The sequence below is a fragment of the Phodopus roborovskii genome, unplaced genomic scaffold (genome assembly GCF_943737965.1).
Source record: "Phodopus roborovskii unplaced genomic scaffold, PHOROB, whole genome shotgun sequence".
NCBI classification, from domain to species: Eukaryota; Metazoa; Chordata; class Mammalia; order Rodentia; family Cricetidae; genus Phodopus; species Phodopus roborovskii.
Genome location: NW_026126651.1, coordinates 2,018,884 through 2,039,782, shown reverse-complemented (window position 1 = coordinate 2,039,782; position 20,899 = coordinate 2,018,884). Strand labels below are relative to the sequence as shown.

The following is a 20,899-nucleotide window of genomic DNA, read 5'->3' as shown; positions in this document are numbered from 1 at the left end:
ACTACATGTACCTGATGCACAAGACGTGCAGGTAGGCAAAATACCCAGGCACATAAAATAAAAGCAAATCTTTGCTTGCTGTAAAGAAAATAGTAGTGGCGGAGAGATGGCCCAGTGGTTAAGAACACACGCTGCTTTCGTAAACGACTGGGTTCAGCGCCTCACACCCACAGGGTGGCTCACAACAGCCTGTAACTCCAGCTCCAGTGGCCCCGCCCACTACTCTCCGCTAGCCTCCATTGGCAAAGCATGCACGTGGGGCGAGGAGATGCATGCCGGAAAACACCTATGCAAGTAAAAGGCAGACTAATTTTAGCCGAGTGGTGACCACGCCTTAAACCCAGGACTTGGGAAGCAGAAGGAGGTGGATCTCTGAGTTGGAGGCCAGCTTGGTCTTTGGAGAAAATTCTAGGACTGCTCTAACAGGCCTATCCTTCCTCCTTCCCTCTCCCTTGCTAAACCACAGATTACATTCCTAAAGCCAGCTACCAAGGTCTATTCCCTTGTTTGGTCACTTCCTGAGGCTGAGCACCAATCAAAAGTCCCCTTTGGGCTACCCTAATTAACATGGCTAATCAAAACAAGGCAACTCAGGCTGGAGAAATAGCTCAGTGGTTAAGAGCACTGGCTGCTCTGACAGAGGATGGGGTTCAATTCCCAGCACCCACATGGCAGCTCACAACTGTAACTCCAAGATCTGACATCCTCACACAGGCTACCTATAGGCAAAACAGCAGTACACATAAAGTAAAAATAAAGTCTATGTAAGATTATTTTAAAAAACAAAACAACTTTCCTAACACGGAGTTCCCCCATTTGCCCACGGGCCATGCCTGCCTCCACTCTATCCAGAGGCAGTCCTCGGCACCTCCAGGGCAAAAATCCCACCCCACTTCTTCTTTGCCCCCTCTCCCTGTCTTTTTTGTTGTTGTTGTTTTTCGAGACAGGGTTTCTCTTTAGATTTGGAGCTCTGCAGACCAGGCTGGCCTCACACTCACGGAGATCGGCCTGCCTGTGCCTCCCGAGTGCTGGGACTAAAGTGCGCCGCCGCCACCGCTCTGGTACTCCAATCCTTCCAAAGACACCCAGGGCTACACAGAAACCTTTAAAAACAAAACAAACAAAAATTTGTTTGCGAACTATCAGTGAGACCCAGTGCCAGCCCCTGCTCCCTAATGGATTTTGGACTAAAGGCTGCACTACCTGCCTCCAATTATTTCTTTCTACCTCCAACCCTAATTACTGTTTTGAGGCAGGAAGGCATCAAGAACACTTTCTTTTTCTGCCAGGTGTGGCCGTGCATTCGGGAGGCAGAGATAGACGGACCTTTTTGAGTTTAAGCCGGCCTGGTCTACAGAGTGAGTTCCAGGACAGCAAGAACTACATAGTGAGACCCCATCTCAACAAAACAAAACTATTTTGTCTAAAGAGTCGAAATGACAACATGCTGTCCTTCCAAAGCCGGAGCCCTTCTGCCAGTGCGGAGGCCGGGCGCCTACTTCCGCTGTCTACGAAACTACATTTCCCAGCGTCCGTCCACAGAAGGCCTGGCGTGGCTCTAAAGTGGGCGGGGCACGCCCTAGGGCTCGCCGCCCGGCCCCGCCCTTGTTGGCCCCGCCCCTTCGGCTGGCGTGGGCGGCGCCGCCCTTCGGCCCTCCGCGTTCCGCAAGGCAGAACGTCCGGCAGCCCTTCGCGGAAGGAGGGCGTTCGGCGAGCGATGGCAGCAACGCGCGTAGGCCCCTGCGCCCGCGAGATCTTCACGACGATGGAGTACGGACCGGTGCCGGAGAGCCACGCATGCGCACTGGTGAGAACTTGCCCGGCGGCCGCTGTCTACCCGCGCCTCCAGACCTACGGGGCGCGCTGGGCGCCCGCTCCCGTCATCCACTGCGGCGGCCCCGGAGGCCCCACCCCCTCAGCTCGCGTGATCCCCGCCGCGGGTGGAAGCCCCGGGTTTCCGGCGGTGCTGGTGCTCAGAAAGAAGCCCGAGTTCACTAGAAGTCGCTGTGACTGCCCGCCCTGTCTGAATACACTAGTGTTGCTCCCCAGATCTCCGTCCGCTCTCAGGGGCCTGTGAGTTCCCATGATCCTCAGGGCCCACCTGATTCCCGGCCCGCCACCCCGTGAGGCTTCTCCCGGAGAGTTCCGTATTTCATAGTTCTTCCGTAAGGGTCTCGTGACCCTGCGCTTCTTCGAACTCTTGTGACCCTCCAGGGTCTTCCAGAACCCTCTTGCCTTCCTGGTGGAACTTAACAGGATGCCTGGGGTTTTTTTGTTTTTTTGCTTTTTTGTCCCTGGTCCCACAAATTCTTCCAGCATCCAGGATGGTATTAAGGAGGTGGGAGAGGCGGTCAGTGGAAGCCTTTGGAAGGACAGCATTATAACACTCAAGTTTAGAGTGTTAATCCCAAAGGTTTGAGGAGAAAGGCCACCGACCCAAATCATCATGGGAAAATTAATTAAGGCATTGTTCAAGAGGGAGGGAGACAAGGTTTCTATAGCGCAGTTTCCAAATGGGGAGTGTGGCAGGCAAAATCGTCTTTGGGGCTACAGGAGCAGAACGAAAGATAACAAGTTAGTCCTAACCTGAAACAGGCAGGGTTGTCAAGGTAGTCATAACCTTTTCAAACAAAGGTAGGGTTGTAAGATGGCTCTAATAGCTTCGAAACAAGGGTATGGTTGCCGTTTCCTGTAACAGACAGTACAAAACCATTGGTAGTTAAGGTTCCAGGTGGGACATAGCCCAGTCTTAGAGAAACAGAGGTTTAGTTGTAAATAAGGATGAGCCTAGTTTGCCTTTTCTTTTTTTTGTGGGGGGGGTGAGCTTCGAGACAGGGTTTCTCTGTATTGCTTTGGAGCCTGTCCAGAAACTCACTCTGGCCTCACACAGAGAGAGACCCGCCTGCCTCCGCCTCCCGAGTGCTGGGATTAAAGGTGTGCTCCACCACAGTCGGGTGGGTGTCTTTCCTACAGTGGCATGTCTAGTTGGTATGTCCACTGCAATTGTTTGTCTAGAAGTACAAAGGCCAAGCAACACAAGACTCCATCTCATTGTGACAGATTTAGTCCCCATGTCACCAGAGCTCAGTGTCTGTCCTATCCTGGACTATCCATGCAGGAACAGCTAAACAGCCCGAAGACCAGCTACCAGGGTTGGGATCCTGCCTCTTAACCAGCACCTTGATGTCACCTCCCTCTTAGGCTTGAAAGCCATCTTAAGGACAAACTAGGGGCCGGGCATTGGTGGTACACACCTGGTTTACAGAGCTAATTCCAGGACAGCCTCCAAAGCTACACAGAGAAACCCTGTCTCAAAAGCCAAAAAAAGAAAAGAAAAAAGATACTGCACTAGGAATAACTAGAAATATGGGTGCAGCTGAGAGGATTTGGAACAATTCAGAGAATCACCACAGATGGAGGCTTGTTAGAGGTGGAATGCCCTGAAGTAGCAGTAATAGGTTGAAGGCAGGGATGGATGGATGGATGGATAGTGCCAGCCTCTCTGCTAAGCATGATTTTACTTAATCCCCCAAAGAGCAGACGGGATTATTCTTATTATTTTAGTGACATAACAGGAGTTTGATGAGGTGAGTCATTTTACCCATAATCCACACACAGTTTAGGGGAGTTGGATATAGTGACATATACCATACCAGTAACCCCAGCATTTAGAAGGCCAAGGCAGGAACTCAATTATGAGTTCCAAAACAGTCCCAAAACCTGACAGAAAGAGCAGGGCCTGTCGCCATGCCTTAGGTTCTGGACCTCGCAGTTGTCCCCATCACTCCAACAGAGGTCTCAAGTTTACAATCTGGGCAACTCAACCAGCAAACATGTTTTCCTTGGCTTAAGCTTTGTTTTTGGAAATGTCAGTTATTATACAATTAATTCCATCTAAACATCCTGGATTCTAATTTCTCTTGAAAATAAAATTCCGAAGTTTGGCAACCTTTTGGCTGTAGCTCCCAGACAGAACTCATCTGGAACCCATTGCCTGGGCTACTTTGGAGACATTTGAAGCTCTCGGTGTCCAATAGGCACGCTTCTCCTACCCTGTGGCCTGCCAGAACCTTGTGGACATTCTTGTGGGAATTTGTTTTTCCTCTTGGAGGGAAGTTTTCCATCTTTTCCACAGCAGTTGCTATCAGGAACCCTCAAGCACTCATCAGTCATCCTCAGCAGTTGGCATCAAGTCCGGGGTTCCCCTGCGCCTTTTTCTTTTCTCTCGGGAGTAGTTTAAACAAACGCCAGCTGTCATGATGCTTTCCCATAAATATTTGAGTCTTTATTTCTAACAGATAAGAGTTTTGTTTCACAACTAGCACTCTGTTATTCAGTCTCATAGCCTTAACTGACATTTATTAGTATTTAATGCCCAGCTCAATTTTCCATGGCCCCGCTTCCAAAATGGCTCTGTCCCTGTGGAATGCAATTTGGGACTTTTGGATGACAACTTTTTCTTTTTACAAGGTTTTTATCTGATTATTCTGGGGGTTCTTGTCTTTGCCTTTTGGGACAGGGTTTCTCTGTGTAGTTTAAACTGGCCTTTAAATCATGGTGATACTCCTGCTTCATCATCCCAAGTGTTGGAATTATAGACCTACCTATTCCACCACACTGAGCCCATTTTGCTTAAAAAATAAGTAAATAAAAAATGACAAGGCTGGTTGTCGAGGTGAGGGAAAAGCAACAGGAAGTGGGAAGTAGACGTTGGATTTAACAACCGCAAAAATGTAAGCAGGGAGAGAAAGCGGTATGAAACCCACGTGGTGAGTAAAACGCAGTAAAGGTCCCGGGAGACCTAGCATGGCATTGCTGGGTGTTCAGTGCATATTGATTCATTACTTTGTCAGCAGGTTTGGGATGGTTTAGCAGTGTTAGAAAACCCTGGCTAACCTGGGCGCCCCCTCCCCCCCCACACACACACCTTAGTCCCAGGAGGCAGAGGCAGGTAGATCTCTGAGTTCAATGCCAGCCTGGTCTACACAGCGAGTTTCAGGACAGCCAGGCTACACAGAGAAACCCTGTCTTGAAAAAAACAGTAGTTATTAATAAATACGCGAGCCCCTGGCTGAGATTACGTTAGAGGACTGTGGAGCTGGCTCTTGTTGCACAAGGATGAGGACCTGAGTTTGGGTCCCCTGCACCCCGGTCAAAACCCAGGACAGCCAGACATGGTGGCGCACTTAACCCCAGCACTTGGGGGCAAAGGTGGATGGATTGCTTGCGAAGAGGTCCAGGCCAGCCAGCCAGAGCTACATAGTGAAACCTTGTCTCAAACAGAAGGAATCTACACACTGTAATCCTGTGTGAAGGAGGCTGAGGCAGGAAGAGCCTTGGGCCTGATGGCAGCCAGTCTAGCTAACACTGAGCTTCAGCTTCAGTGAGAGACTCTGACGAGAAGACAGATGGCTCACAGTTAAGAGAGCTTGCTGCTCCTGTAGAGGATCCAGGCACACGGCAATTCATAACCACCTATAACTCCGGTTCCAGGGACACTGCCTCTGGCCTCTGGCTTCTGTGGGCACTTCATGTGTGTAATGCACTCACGTATGTGCATGAGAAACACTCATATTTATAAAAATGAGTCAACAATGAGTCTTTTTAAAAAATAGCATAAAGAGCAATTGGGGAAGACACCCGACGTTGACCTTCACATACAATGTGTACACACAAAACAAGAATAATTACATACAGCTATGGCCCCGGCTAGAACTCAGAGCCAAGCTACCAGTCTAAACCAGGCCTACACAGCAAGAACACATCAAGCCTCAGGCACAGACTCCTCCCAGCCTGGTAGCCTGCACAGGATCTGGTAACGAATGCCTCTTGAGCACTCGTGTCTCCCAGTGATAGTGGCAGAGATGGATAGGAACAGGATTGCATGGCTAAGCGCACCTGGCTGGCTTAGCAGCCCCACTTGGCAATGAGAAGCACAGGTGGTGTGGGCTGTAGAATGGTAGCTGGACCACTGTGTCCTGGACACCGGATGTCTTGGGTCAGTAGGAAGTTGAGTACTGGCATTAAGTTGAACAGTCCAGCCCTTGCCTAATATAATATGCTCACGGTCCTGGGTTCCATGCCCAGGACCAACAAACAAACAAAACACCGCTACGGGTTTCCAGGGAAGCAAAATTAACTTAAGGTCACTTCTCTATGGAAGAGGGTGTTTTATTACTTGTTTTTCTTTTACTGTTTCATATTTAAGCCAGGCACAGTGATGCACACAGGAGATGGAGACAGGAGGGAATCAAGAGATCATTCACGGCACGAGGGTGTTTAGACCAGCCTGTCTCAGACAGAGAGAGAAACAGAAAAAAGAAATAGAGTCTTGCTACTATCCCAGGCGGGCCTGAGTTCTGGGGCTATCTAGGCTACAGCAGCAGCACTAGCTAACACAGTGAGTTTCAGGCAACATCTCAATCGTAGTAAAAAATAAATAGCAGGACTAGGAGTATAATTTGACAGAAGTGTGGGGTCTTGAGCTCAATAACCAGCACAAAACAAAAACAAACGCACAGGAGGAAGAGTCAGCTGAGGGTAAGAGTACAAACGTCTCCTAAAGGAGACCTCTGCCTGCAGACTGAGCTGTCCCAGCTGCCACAGGCTCCTCTCCAAACTCTTTTCTTCCAGGCCTGGCTGGATACCCACAACCGCCTCTTGGGCCACTATGTCAATGGGATGTGGCTGAAGCCAGAACACAGGAATCCAGTGCCTTGCCAGGATCCCATCACAGGTTTTTGATGAGCCCAGTGACTTGGGAGGGACAAAGACCTCAAGACCCTCTCAGTCACAGCTGTGCTCAAGGCCCTGAGTGCAGGAGCCGTTGATGGTGGTCATGGGGGTGAGGGTTCTCCTTTCTCCTGACGACAGTCTCGCTAGTTATAGTGCACCCCCAAAAAGGCTTTTTGAAGCCCCTCTCTCTAAGGGGCCCTCCCTCCCTCAAGCTGAGTGTGGTGGCTCATATCTTTATTCCCAGCAACCCAAAAGGGATAGCCAGCCTGAACTATAGAGAGAGTTCCAGACCAGCCTTGACTTCATATTGAGGGGCTGAAGAAGACAGCTCAGTGGTTAAAAGTGTTACTGATATTCCAAAGACCCAGGTTCAGTTCCTAGCTCCAATGTTGGACAGCTCACAATCGCCTGTAACTCCAGCTCCAGAGGATCGTATGCCCTCTTGTGGTCTCCATGAGTACCTGCACTAAAGTGCTCAGACACGCAGACATATACATAAATAAAAAGGCTGGTGGTGTCACACATGCCTTTAATCCCAGTACTCCAGAGGCAGGCAGATCTGAGTTCAAGGCCAGCCTGGTCTACAGAGTGAGTTTCAGGACAGCCAGTGCTACACAGAGAAACCCTGTCTCAAACACCAAGCCAAACTAATAATAATAAATGTAGAAGACATAGTAAGAGAGGGACTAGAGAGATGGCTCGTTGGTTAAGAGCACTGGCTGCTGCCTTCAGGACCTGGGTTTAGTTCTCAGCGTTTACATGGTGGCTCACAGCCATCAGTAACTATTTTCCCCGAGAGGCTGGCTCCCAATCCCTATAGGCACATGTGATGTACATACACACTCTGCAGGCAAAACACTCATACATAACTAAATCCACATGAATAAAGGAAAGTGTAAGAGCTACAAGCAGGAAAAGAAGTAGAGCAATGGCCCTGTCACTGGCGGGGGCCTGGGGCGGTCTTAGCGCCCTCACTGTTCCTGCCGTGGCTTCCTCCATCTTTCTCTGCAGGAGAAAAGCTGGCCAGCTGCCTGCAGGCGGAGGCGGAGGACATCGCTGCAGCTGTGGAGGCAGCAAGGATAGCATTCAAGACCTGGAGCCAACTCCCTGGGGCTGCTCGAGCCCAGCACCTAAGCCGGTGAGGAAGCCCAGGCTAGGCCTGCGGAGGAAGAGATGGCCTCCTCCCTCGGGGTCCACAGGAGACTATGGAGGCTGGTTCCCTTTCCCACGTGCATGGGGCCTTCAATGGCCAGGACAGTTCAGTCGTTTCTCACATTTCAGTATCATGAGGACTGTAGACTCTAAGCACTTTGGGGACAGCTATAAAGATCCCATTTCCCATAATGCAGTTGGCTCAGAGGCTCAAATTGAAGTTCCCAGTATCTTTGGGACTAGATGGTAATTGGTGACCAGGACCGTTCTATAGTACTCCCAGAGTTTCCACACTCCCCTCGACTACATTTCCTATACAGCTTTGGTACTTGCTGTCCCTGATAAACTATGGCTCTTCTCCAAAGGCTTGTGGGGATTGTAGTCCAGGTTGCTCTGGGCAAGGACCAACCCCTTGTATTCTCCAAAGGTTGGCCAAGACTATCGAGAAGCATCAGCAACTGCTGTGGACCCTGGAGTCTCTGGTCACTGGGCGGGCCGTTCGAGAAGTTCGAGATGGGGACATCCCACTGGCTCAGCAACTACTTCAGTACCATGCCATCCAGGCACATGCCCAGGGGAAGGCCCTGGCAGGCTGGGAGCCTATGGGTGAGAACTTGTGGGCCCCAGAGCCCTCCTGAGCCAGTCAACCGACCCAGCCACACCTCATTATGGGTTTTTTGCAGGAGTCATTGGCCTCATCCTGTCAACTCCTTTCTGTTTCCTGGACATGATGTGGAGAGTCTGCCCTGCCCTCGCTATGGGTAGGTGAGGGCGGTGTCCCCTCCCCCCTTTCCTCAGAGAGGATGCTCGGGGTCCAAAGGAGCAGGGCTGTGCAAGAGGAGGGTAGGGTCTCGACTCAGTCTGAAGAAAGAACCGGAAACTGGACTTCAGGGTCCTTAGTTGTTCCCTTCCTCAGGCTGCACTGTGGTGGCCCTTGTGCCCCCAGCCTTCCCAGCGCCTCTCCTCCTGGCTCAGCTGGCAGGGGAGCTCGGCTCTTTCCCAGGGATCCTCAATGTGGTGTGTGGTCCTGCCTCACTGGGGCCTGCTCTGGCCTCTCAACCTGGAGTCCAGAAGGTGGCCTTCTGCGGAGCCGTGGAGGTATCTTCAGGGCTGGGAGTGGGGTGGACATGGTAAGGGCCAGGAGGCCCCTGCCACAGCGGAAAGCCATGGGGTTCCCGCAGGAAGGACGTGCTCTGCGGCGGACCTTGGCAGGCAAGGGGCCCCAGCTAGGCCTGGCGCTGGGCACAGAGTCACTGTTGCTGCTCATGGACTCTGCAGATATAGACTCAGCTGTGGAGGGCGTTGTGGATGCCGTCTGGTCAGACCGCAGCCTGGTAAGACCTGTGTGCTTGTGTCACCGAAGCCCGGGGGTCCGCCGTGTCCCTCAATGTGGCCCAGCTCGTTTCCACTTTCTGCTCTTTGGACCTTTGTATGATTTGAGACAGGGACTTGCGCAGCTCCAGCTCACTGTGTAGCCCAGGAAAGTTGGGCAAGTCACCGACGTTCTGCACTGTAACCTTGCCCTGCTGCTGCTCTGTCCCTCGGGGGGCCTGGTTTCCATACATGGCCCCTGACTTTGCCTACTTTAATGCCCCTTTCCCACAGGGAGGGCTCAGGCTCCTCATCCAGGAATCTGTATGGGATGAAGCTATGAGGCGACTCCAGGCTAGGATGGCAAAGCTGCGCAGTGGACGAGGACTGGATGGGGCTGTGGACATGGGGGCTCGGGGGTCTGCTGCCCGAGACCTAGCCCAGAGCTTTGTGGATGAGGCCCAGAGCCAGGGTGGACAGGTGAACACCAGGGACAAAATGGAGTTTTAGAACTTGGCTACCCAGCTACTGTCTCAGAGTCGGAGGGGCAAGCCTGAACCTCTGGGTCTGAGAGAGGACTAAGGCCTAGAATCCTGACTTTGAGGAAGGAAATTGGGCCCTGGACTTTAGTGTCTGAGGGAGGAGGGCTAGGGTCTAGATGCCCAGATTGAGGGAGGAGGCTGGGCCTGGACCCCTGGGTCTGAGGGAGGAGGCTGGGCCTGGGGGCCTGGGTCTGAGGGAGGAGGCTGGGCCTGGACCCCTGGGTCTGAGGGAGGAGGCTGGGCCTGGGGGCCTGGGTCTGAGGGAGGAGGCTGGGCCTGGGGGCCTGGGTCTGAGGGAGGAGGCTGGGCCTGGACCCCTGGGTCTGAGGGAGGAGGCTGGGCCTGGGGGCCTGGGTCTGAGGGAGGAGGCTGGGGCCTGGACCCCTGGGTCTGAGGGAGGAGGCTGGGCCTGGACCCCTGGGTCTGAGGGAGGAGGCTGGGGCCTGGGGGCCTAAGTTTAAACAGAAGAGCTAAAGACTGAAGTTTTAGGAAGGAGGGCTGAGATATGGCCCCAGGTCTAGGGAGGACAGACAGCTGAATCTTTTTTCTCCACCGCTCAGGTATTCCAGGCTGGTGATGTGCCCTCCAGCAGCCCATTCTTCTCTCCAGCCTTAGTGTCCGGCCTGCCCCCGGCTGCCCCATGTGCCCAGGCCGAGGTGAGACCCCTGAGGTCGTAGATGCCCTTCCCTGCCCTTCGGTCCTAAGTCACTCATGGGCAACAGCACTAGCGTAGGATGATTCCCAGTGATTCTGTGGCCTGGGGCCGTGAGCACAGTGACTGCTCCCCAAATAGGTGCAGTGCTAACAGGAGGGACTTGTTCGCAGCTAACCCTGACACCCCTGTAGGTACCGTGGCCTGTGGCTGTAGCTTCCCCTTTCCGCACAGCCAAGGAGGCCCTGGCCCTGGCCAATGGGACGCCACGGGGAGAGAGCGCCAGTGTGTGGAGTGAGAGGCTAGGGCAGGCCCTGGAGCTGGGCTACGGGTAAGTTGCTGCCCTGCCCCTCCCTGCCCCGTCTGCCCCTCAGGTGTCCCCTCTCCTCTGACCCAGCTTCCTGTCCCCTACCCTCCCGCACCCGTGTCTTTACCTGCCTCACAGGCTCAAGATGGGCACCGTGTGGATCAATGCCCATGGCCTCCGAGACCCTGCGGTGCCCACAGGTGGCTGCAAGGAGAGTGGGTCTTCCTGGCATGGGGGCCCGGATGTGAGTAACCCTTACCCTTGGATCTCCTGACACCCAGCCCCCCCCCCCCCCGAGACACTTTGAGTTCATCTGGCCTCCTTGTGACTGGGAATCTCCCACAGGGTCTGTATGAATACCTTTGGCCCTCGGGGACACCTTCCTGGGAGCCCTTCCTTTATGAGAGTCTCAACTATGACACATTTGGCCTTGCTGGGCCCTCCAGCCTGCTGTCGGGGCCAGAAACGGGGCCCAGGTGAGCTGTTGCAGGCCGGTAGTCTAAGGGGAGGGTGAGGAGCTGGAGGGGCATCCCACTTCTGAGTCAGATCCTCAGCCCTAACCCTAGGTCTGGAGACTCTTAGTTCTACCTAACAGTTTGAGTTTTCCCAGAAGCAAGAGTCCAGGGGTATCTAGATAGATACACACGGGAACAGGAATTTGAGTGTTCTTGGGATAGGAATTCAGAATCCTACAGAGACTCATGGGAGCAGGTGTTTGAAGCCGTCAAGAAGCTCATGAGAATAAAAATTGGAGTACAAAGGTTCACGGGGACTGAGGTGGTCCCACCAGGACAGTGGACCCTGCATCTCACGCCTCACTCTGTGCAGCCCAGCACCTCCCTATGGGCTGTTTGTTGGGGGCCGTTTCCAGGCGCCTGGGGCCCGGAGCTCCAGGCCCGTGCGGGATTCTTCAGGCAAACTCCACAGCTATGTGGCTGAGGGTGGAGCCAAGGATATCCGAGGTGCTGTAGAGACTGCTCATCAGGCTGCCCCTGGGTAAGAGGGCCAAATGGAAGCCCAGATAGCAGGGTGCCTGGGACTGAAGCCCGAGGTTGGGGCTTCGGACATAGGTGGCTGTCTGGGAATAGCTAGGGCCAGCTTACCCCTCCCCTGCCCGTTTACCCCTCCCCTGCCCGTTTACCCCTCCCCTGCCCGTTTACCCCTCCCCTGCCAGTTACCCCTCCCCTGCCCGTTTACCCCTCCCCTGCCCGTTTACCCCTCCCCTGCCAGTTACCCCTCCCCTGCCAGTTACCCCTCCCCTGCCCGTTTACCCCTCCCCTGCCCGTTTACCCCTCCCCTGCCAGTTTACCCCTCCCCCTGCCAGCTTACCCCTCCCCTGCCAGTTTACCCCTCCCCTCCCCTGCCAGTTTACACCCTCCCCTCCCCTGCCCGTTTACCCCTCCCCTGCCAGTTTACCCCTCCCCTGCCAGTTTACCCCTCCCCTGCCAGGTTACCCCTCCCCTGCCAGTTTACCCCTCCCCTGCCAGGTTACCCCTCCCCTGCCCGTTTACCCCTCCCCTGCCCGTTTACCCCTCCCCTGCCCGTTTACCCCCTCCCCTGCCAGTTTACCCCTCCCCTCCCCTGCCAGGTTACCCCTCCCCTGCCAGTTTACCCCTCCCCTGCCCGTTTACCCCTCCCCTGCCCGTTTACCCCTCCCCTGCCAGTTTACCCCTCCCCTAATTGGCATTGCTTGCCCTCAGCTGGGGGACCCAGTCTCCAGGGACCCGAGCACGCCTGCTGTGGGCCCTGGCAGCTGCACTGGGACGCAGAAAGCAAGCCCTGGCCTCGCAGCTAGAGAGCCATGGAGTAGCCCCTGCGGTTGCCAAGGCTGAAGTAGAGCTGAGTGTGAGGCGACTCCAGATTTGGGGCACCCGGGTTCAAGACCAAGGCCAGACACTACAGGTGAGACCTCTCTCGGCAGGCGGACAGGGCGGGGCAGGCAGCCAGGCAAGAGTCCGCCCAGGCCCCAGGGAGCCAGGCTCAGCCCTAGGAATTCTAGAAAGTAAACTAACCCTGATGAGAACCCAGAGGGCTCAGACCAGGCAGGAGGGAAGGTCACGCTTACAGGAAAGCAGTGTCCATGAGTACACACATCAGAGCCTCTCGGGGTTGCCATTTACAGTCTGGTGTTTGGTTTGGTTTGGTATGGTTTTTCAAAACAGGGTTCCTCTGTTGCTTTGGGACCTGTCCTGGAACTCACAGAGATCCGCCTGCCTCTGCCTCCCCAAGTGCTGGGATTAAAGGTGTGCGCCACCATCACCCAGCTCATTTTAAGTCTATGTAATGTAGGCCCGATTATATTCAAGAAGGCTTTTGTAAACACTCACCGTAGTGAAGGCCTAAAATGTCAGCATGTGAAAGCAGAGGCAGAAAGATCACAAGTTCAAGTTCAGGGTCAGCCTTGGCTACATAGTGAAATGCTATCATAGTGAACCCACAGTTAAGAGCACTTCCTGTTCTTGCCGAGGATGAGACTGATGTCCGCGCCCAAATCAGGGCACTCAGAACCCCTGTGACTACCCCCTAGGGTGATCGTGTGCCCCCTTTTAGCACTCACAAGTAAATAACTGCACCCCCCAACACACATACAAATAGATACATAATTAAACAAATCAAGCCAGGTGTGGTAGGGCGTTCCTTAAGTCCCAGCACTCAGGAGGCAGAGGCAGACAGATGTCTCAGCTCAAAGTCAGCCTGGTTTACAGAGCAAGTTCCAGGAGAGCCAGGGCTACTTAGAGGAACCCTGTCTCACAAAAACAAAATTGAAACAAATATACAATATATAAATCAAGCTGGATGGCGGTGGTGCGCAAAGGAGACAGAGGCAGGCGGGTCTCTGAGTAGGCCAGCCTAACCCACATAGGGAGAGCTGCCTCACAGCACTACTGAAAACAAACAAGGGCTGGAGTGTGCTCAGCAGTACAACACCTGCCTATCTCTAGCACGCTTGGAGCCCTCACAGTACCACAAAACACAGTGATGGCACAGACTCAAAACCCAGCTACTCCATAGGCTGAGGCAGGCGCATGGCAGATTCAAGGCAACACACAGAGGCAGAGGCTTAAGCATGCAGACCCACGTGGCCAGTGAGTGCCTTGAGCCCCAGGGCTTTGCCCCCTGCACCAGCGTCCCCAGGCCCCTTATTGGAGTTGCTCTGGAGAGCAAACATATCGGATGTGGGGAGGGTGGGCAGGGATGGAGAAGGCTCTGGGAACAACTTGCCCCTGACGTGCCATCTGTCCCTACAGGTAACAGGGTTGAGAGGGCCCGTGCTCCGGCTCCGAGAGCCACTCGGGGTGCTGGCTGTGGTGTGTCCGGATGAGTGGCCCCTGCTGGCCTTTGTATCACTGCTGGCCCCTGCCCTGGCCCATGGCAACGCTGTGGTCTTAGTGCCTAGTGGAGCCTATCCTCTGCCGGCCCTGGAGGCCTGTCAGGTACAATCCCCTGCCTCCCCTCCTGCCTGCCACTGCTTCAGGCTCTTCAGGGATCCCCCCGCCCCGCCTCTTCCCTCCTAGTAGCCATGGCAACTAGAGTCCCAGCATCCCCTCCAAGTCCATCACCCAGATCCTATTCCTTCTGGGAGCCCCTGCAGCCACTCCCAGATGCCCACCCCTCCCCTGCCCTCAATGCTGTCCAACCCTGGGTGTCCCACTCTCTCACATCCTAGGATATAGCCACCCTGTTCCCCGCTGGCCTGGTGAATGTAGTGACGGGAGATCGGGACCACCTGACCCGCTGCCTGGCCTTACATCAGGACGTCCAGGCCCTGTGGTACTTCGGCTCTGCCCAGGTACTTCAGAGTCTTAACCAACTGTCTTTTGGCTTCATCTCCTGAGGACCCCTGTTGCTGAGAGGAAGAAAATTCCCTGGCAACAAATCCTCTCCTGGTAAAAGTCCAGTCACCAAGGAAGACGGTCTTTCTTTCTTTCTTTCTTTCTTTCTTTCTTTCTTTCTTTCTTTTTCCTTCTCCTTCAAGGTGGTTTGTCTGTGTAGCCCTGGCTGTCCTAGAATTCACTCTGTAGACCAGGCTGCTCTTAAGATCAGATCCGCCTGCCTCTGCCTCCCAAGTGCTGGGATTAAAGGCATGTGCCAGCACCTCCTGATGGACTAGGGTCTTCTTCATAATAAGGGCCTAAATGTCTCCCCTGCCCAAAGACATCATCTTTTTGGAAGGCCTATTGCTAAGGGACTGAACTATAACAAAATTCTGAGCTCCAGGTCTACCATCCTAAGCCACCAGTTGGTGGATGGGACGTCCATTCCATTGGTGAGAGCCTCGAACATGAGCACTGGGAAGGATGGGGATTCCCTGGGTCTACTTCCTCTGTGTCTGGAAGGGATGCTGGCCAGGACCCGAATACCCAGCCTTATCAGGCCTTTAGGTCTCTACAAGTCCTCATTGCTAAGGAAGCAGCTGTTTAGCATCTAAACTACTGACAGTACGTCTCCCCATCCCAGGGCTCCCAGTTTGTGGAATGGGCCTCTGCAGGAAACCTCAAGTCTGTGTGGGTAAACAGGGGCTTCCCAAGGGCCTGGGATGAGGAGGCCGAAGGGGCAGGACCAGAACTGAGTCTGCGTGCAGCGCGAACCAAGGCCCTGTGGCTGCCAATGGGGGACTGACGCCTGAAGTTACCCACTCCAGAGATACCAGATGCTTGGGATCTTTCAGCGTTCCCATGGTTTCCAATAAACTGAGTGACTTTTACTGCTTTTGAGAGTTCAGAACAGTGGCTCCATGTGTGGCCCAGTAGGCAACTGTGGGGCAACACTGTTTATGGGATGGATAAGGGAACGCAGCCCCACCCAGCACGCTAGGGTCATGAGGAGTTAGAGGGAAGTCCCTGGAAGGCTCTGTCCCCTTTGTGCTTGATTCCAGAGTTGGGTGGGCTACAGGGTCACCTCCTTCTGAACTGGGAGGTCTGTAATCCAGCACATCCCCAAGGGGAATGAGATGCCAGCCAGAGCCAGGGGCCACAGTCCTGGGACAGGTACTGGGGGCACAGCTGCCAGGCAAGACCTGGCTTCCTGAGGAGGAGCCTAAACTGTCACCAGGTGTCAGCAGATCCCCCCACAGCAGGTTAGCTTTCATTTGGGTTTTAGGTTTGTGGGGTTTTGTTTATTTTCCCCGCTTTGGTCATTTTCAGCAAGGTCTCAAGGAGTAGGTCAGCTGATCTGTACCCCAATCCCCATGCCTCAGCCTGAGGTGACAGAGTGCGCTTCCATGCCCAACCTCTGGCTTTGGAATGGAGACAGAGTTTCCGTTTACTGTGGATTCCTGCCTGACCTGGAACTCCCGTGTGTGTGTGTGTGTGTGTGTGTGTGTGTGTGTGTGTGTGATGTGGGCATGCACAAAAGTCGGTAAACAACTTATGGGAGTCGGCTCTCCACTACCATGTTGCTCCGTGGGCTCAAACTCAGGTGTTCCTGCTTGGCAGCCATGGCCTGTATTATTTCATCAGCTCGCCAGCCCCTGGCGATCCTCCTGCACTGCCTCCCTCGTGCTGGGATTGTATGTGTGGACATGCCCACCCTGCACCCTGCTCTTCCTTAACCTCCACTGCCAAGCCTTTTCACCATGTACGGTCCAGAACACGACAGTGAATATCCACACGCACTCAGGCTCAGTGAGGCTGAACGTGATGGCCGCAGGGAAGAGACGTGTGGGTAGAGGGCAGTCAGGGTGGCCTAGTGCTGCAGTAACCCTGTATCTGGTTGGCTCATTGCATATTGTCAAGGGGTTCTCTCCTCTCTGCTCATCAGTGTTGCCGTCGCCTGGGGAATTGGGCTGACGGAGGCTGTCTTCATCCATTTTCTTGTATGTTGCAGTTTGGTGGTGGTGCTGTTTGTTGAGGGTTTCTTTGGTTTTGAGACAGGATCTAGATCTCCATATCCCAGGTTGGACCAGAACTTCCTGTGGTACCAAAGATGACCTTGAACTCCTGATCTTCTGCAATGGGATGATAGGCATGAGCCAGTAGGCGCAACTTTTTCTTAGTCCATTTTCTGTGGCTGTAACTGATGATCATAGAACGTCACTTGCCAAGAAGGCTGTGGAAGCTAGGAGGACCCCATCTGGTCGGCATCTTCAAGGCCTTCATGGCATGACGATGGGATTGAGGGTACCTCGTAGCTTGACAGCTTTTTAGAATGCACTTGACAACAAAGCAGTGACCCTGTGTCTTATAAGGCTGCTGTGATGTGACACCATGCCAAAAGCAGCTTGGGGAGGAAAGGGTTGATTTACTCTGCACATTATCACAGTTCACTGGGAAAACCAAGGCAGAACTCAAAGCCCCCGCCCAGCAGGAACCTGGAGCTGGAGCTGAAGCAGGGGCCCTGGGGGGTGCTGACTGCTCCTCTGGGCTTGCTCGGCCTGCTTTCCATGACCACCAGGGTTGGCACCACTCACCATGGACTGTGTGTGCTCCTATGTCACTAATTGAGAAAATACCCTACAGGCTTGCCTGCAGCCAGATCTTAGGGAGTTTCCCTCCCCTCAGATGACCATAGCTTGTCAAGTTGACATAAAACTAGCCAGCACAAGCCGGGCAGTGGTGGCACACACCTTTTGTCCCAGCACTTGGGAAGCAGAGTCCGGGGAGCTCTGGGTTCGAGGACAGTGAGGGCTACACAGAGAAACCCTGTCTCGAAACAAATAACAAAAACAAGCCACCGTATGTTCTTTATTTTATTATGTAAGCGTGTATGGGCACTTGAGGCCAGGAGAGGATGCTGGGTACCATGGAACTGTGCCCACCATGGCTGCCGGGAACTGAAGCCAGGTCCTGTGCAATGCTTTTAATCTTGAGTCCTCTTTGCAGTCCCATGTTTTGAAAGTTTTTTGGAGACAGAGTCGTGCTGGGAGCGGTAGGTACACCTTTAATCAGCCTTGTCTGTATCTTGTTCCAGGCCAGGGCTACATATTATAGTATACTTAGTAAGACTCTGAAAAACACAGGGAGAGTGACTAACCCTGGCTGACCTGGAGCTCACTGTGTAGCCCAAGCTGTTCCAGAACTTTCTGTGATCCTCCTGCCCAGCCTTTAAGTGCTGAAAGGCCAGGCCCAATGAATTAAAGCTCCAGCTGGAGATACCAACATTGTGACTGCAGCGGTTAAGTTTCCAACACAGAAAGTGAAGGAGATAAAGTCACAACACAGGTCCACTTCCTGCACACCCAGAAGGAACCTTCGCTTTCCACTCTCGAGTCATTGGCCAAAGCAAGACATACAAGCATGGGGGGGGGGGGGCAGGCAGGGGATGCTTAGGATTCTACAGGAAAGGCTGGGGACAGGCTAGAGACCACAAGGACCATCTGTCTCAGGAAGAGACAGAAGTACACAGGGTTGGAGGTGTGAATCCGCAGTAGAGCCCCTGCCTAGAATCCCCTAGTAAGGGGCTGGGACATGGTTCAACAGTAGCATGTCTGCCTAGCATGTGGGAAATCCTGGGTTTAATCCCTAGAACGACACAAAAAGAAGATACCTTGTATTGTCCAGTTTATTCCCTCATCTCTCCGTTTAGGGTAGGAAAAGCTTCACATTGTAGAGGACTAGGGGCTAGCCAAGCTCACAGTGACAAAGCCAGTACTAGCCTGACACCTGTCAGACTGGTTGTGACAAATTCCCTGAAGCTTTGGCGCTCTAAGAACACTGCTAACGAAGCTAACCATGGCCTGCGCACCCCACCATCTACTCAACAGCGGCGCACACAGAGCACAGGGGAGCAGGATGGGCGGGGTGGATGCAGAGACCGCTGACTGGTTGTTTTGGAAAGCCCACACTGGCTTCAGTCTCATAGCGAAGGATGATTTTGCTGGGACTACAGGTGTGCACTGCCCAGTCTGGTCTCTGCCATGCTGGAGATGGAGTGCCGTGCCAGACTGTGCCATCTACAGCCCCAGGATCTCGAGATGAGGTCACCATACATTACCTAAGTTGACCCTAAGTCCAAGAACAAGCAACCTCTGAGACTCACAGAGAAGACACAACGGAAGCATGTACTGAGAGGGAGGGAGAGATCAGAGGGAGGGAGCTGGCGCCTAAGCAACAATGCCAGGCGCTGTGGTACCCGAGCTCTTCCCCCTGGGCCCTGCAGAGGGGCCAGTCCGACTTCCAGCCTATGAACATAACGGGGATAACATTTTCCCCCCCTTGAGGTAGGGTTTCTCTGGGTAGTCCTGGAACTCGCTCCCTAGACCAACCTGGCTTCAGACTCAGAGATCCATCTGCCTCTGCCTCCTGAGTTCTGCGGTTAAAGGCGTGTGTCACCACTGCCTGGCTGGGGATAAGTTGTTTCCAACCACTGAATTTGTAATCTCTTGTTAAAGAGCAGGAAGCTAACAAGGGTTGTCCCAGATCACAGTGGTGGAAACAAAGGATGCTGGGAAAAGGGTTGCAGAGGCTCCACATCATCTCTGGGACTGTGGTCCAGCTTTTGCTGGAAAGACTGGGGATCCTGGGGGCTGAGACCAGCATCATCTTCATCATCATCTGGTTTTTTGAGACAGGGTCTCATGTAGCCCAAGCTAGGCTGAAACACAGGAGAAGACCTTTCTGGTGTTCAGGGTTCACACACTGGGGTCCTGGCAGATAGGCAGAGTCCCTGGACCTCCAATAGGTGGCTGAGTTGCCACTCAAACTGGCAATCAACGTGCTGCCCTTAGCCTTTTCTTTCTTAAACTTTATCTGTGTTGTGTGTATGCAAGTGCCATGATTTTCACATGAAGGCTCTCTGCCCCGCTTGTGGATCCCAGAGATTTAATTCAGATTATCTGCCTGTGAAGTTGGTGCCTTCGCCTGATGAGCCGTTTTGCCAGCCAGCTTTGGTTTTGTCTGGTTGGTTGTTTGGTTGGTTGCATTTTCTTTTGTCTTACGATCTTGAGACAGGGTCTCAGTGTGGAGTCTAGGCAAGTCTAGAGTCTGCTGTGTAGACCAGGCTGGCCTTGAACTCACAGAGATCCATCTGCCTCTGCCACTCCTGGGTACTGGGACTAAAGGTGGTATCACTATGCCCTGCCTATTTTGAGGCAGGGTCTTATGTAGCCAAGGCTAGCCTTGAACTCCCGATCCTCCTGCCCCCACTGTAACATTTTTTCCATTCTTGGTCATTTGGACACAGCCTGCTTCCTTCTGAATCACCTCAGCGGGAACTCAGGTGCAGCCTGGGTCCAGCCCTGACCAACAACAGCACTCCCCATACTTGGAAAGTCCCGTGGACCAAAACCAAACCGAGACAGGGCCTGCTGCCTCTCAGATACCCACCGGTGTGCTTGATGCTGCACCCAGGCAGGTATAGTTCTCGGTACAAGGGCTTTGCAGGGCGGAAACAGTCTCTGAAGAGACCAAGACAGTGGGGAAGATAAGTAAACCACAGGGTGTGTTCAATGCTGATAAGAGCAAAGCAGGCTGAGTCCCCTGCAAGGGGGAGGGTGTCGTGAAGCCTCTGCCGAGTGTGCTAAGCGAAGACTTGGATGAGATGGGGGGGACATAGGCATCTGGAAGGGAAGGGTATTCCCCACAGCGAGGGAACAGCCAGGTGCGAAGGCTTTGGGGTAAGAGTACGCCCACCTCACACACACCAAGGATGGCTAGCGTTGGAAAGAATGTAGCATGAGGTTAGCAGGGAGAGGTTAGGACAGCACCGGGTCAAATACTGCAGATCTGGAGGGGCGAGTCAAGGGTCTGGAGCATGCCAGGCCAGTTCTCTGCCACTGACTCGCTGATGGGTTCTAGGCAGCCGCTCTCCAACTGAACTGTGTGTCTGTCCCTCCTTGCTTTTTCAAATAAGGTCTTAGTAAATTGCCCAGGCCAGCCTTGAACTCACACTATGTCCAGCCTCCAATCTTCAGTCCTCCTGCCTCCAAGGCTTCTTGGTAGCTGGGGTGACCGGTCTGCACCATCACTGCCCCGGCTGAAGCCTAGACTTTTATCTGGAAAGAATCAGGAACCCAGAGACTGGAGAGATCCGCCTGACAGGTTCACAAGGTCTGCGCCCCTACGAGCAGCTGGGGACTCGGCAGTAGGGAGCTCAGAAAGGGGGCCGCTTGCCAGTCTTTGTGGGAGACGGGGAGGCGAGTCCAATATAGTGGCAGCGGATTTGCTGGGCTCTGGTCCGTTTCTATTTACACTTCGAAGCTGGAAGGCCTGGTTGCCACCTGGCCCGTTCCCCCCTGCGGCTGTCCCAGCTGAGGCCTGTGGC

At 53.7% G+C, this 20,899-nt stretch overlaps 1 protein-coding gene across 1 annotated transcript; it reads left to right on the top strand.

Annotated features, from left to right (window-relative positions):
* Positions 1-1,654: 1,654 nt before the first annotated feature.
* On the top strand, positions 1,655-15,414 carry Aldh16a1 (aldehyde dehydrogenase 16 family member A1). The gene is made up of 17 exons (XM_051174136.1): positions 1,655-1,807; positions 6,634-6,736; positions 7,747-7,873; positions 8,315-8,493; positions 8,571-8,648; positions 8,804-8,985; positions 9,069-9,221; positions 9,493-9,678; positions 10,301-10,396; positions 10,587-10,723; positions 10,838-10,943; positions 11,045-11,175; positions 11,528-11,695; positions 12,400-12,601; positions 13,948-14,133; positions 14,367-14,489; positions 15,158-15,414. The coding sequence occupies exons 1-17, from the start codon at positions 1,718-1,720 to the stop codon at positions 15,317-15,319; spliced, it is 2,409 nt and encodes an 802-aa protein (XP_051030093.1). The 5' UTR covers positions 1,655-1,717; the 3' UTR covers positions 15,320-15,414.
* The last annotated feature ends 5,485 nt before the right edge of the window (positions 15,415-20,899 follow it).

What these genes read in the sequence shown, in the direction of transcription:
- Aldh16a1 (XM_051174136.1), top strand. Translation starts at nt 1,718, where the DNA reads ATGGCAGCAACGCGCGTAGGCCCCTGCGCCCGCGAGATCTTCACGACG. An exon ending in CGAGCCCAGCACCTAAGCCG is followed by an intron (nt 7,874 to 8,314) that starts GTGAGGAAGCCC and finishes TATTCTCCAAAG; the next exon opens with GTTGGCCAAGACTATCGAGA. An exon ending in GCTCATCAGGCTGCCCCTGG is followed by an intron (nt 11,696 to 12,399) that starts GTAAGAGGGCCA and finishes GCTTGCCCTCAG; the next exon opens with CTGGGGGACCCAGTCTCCAG.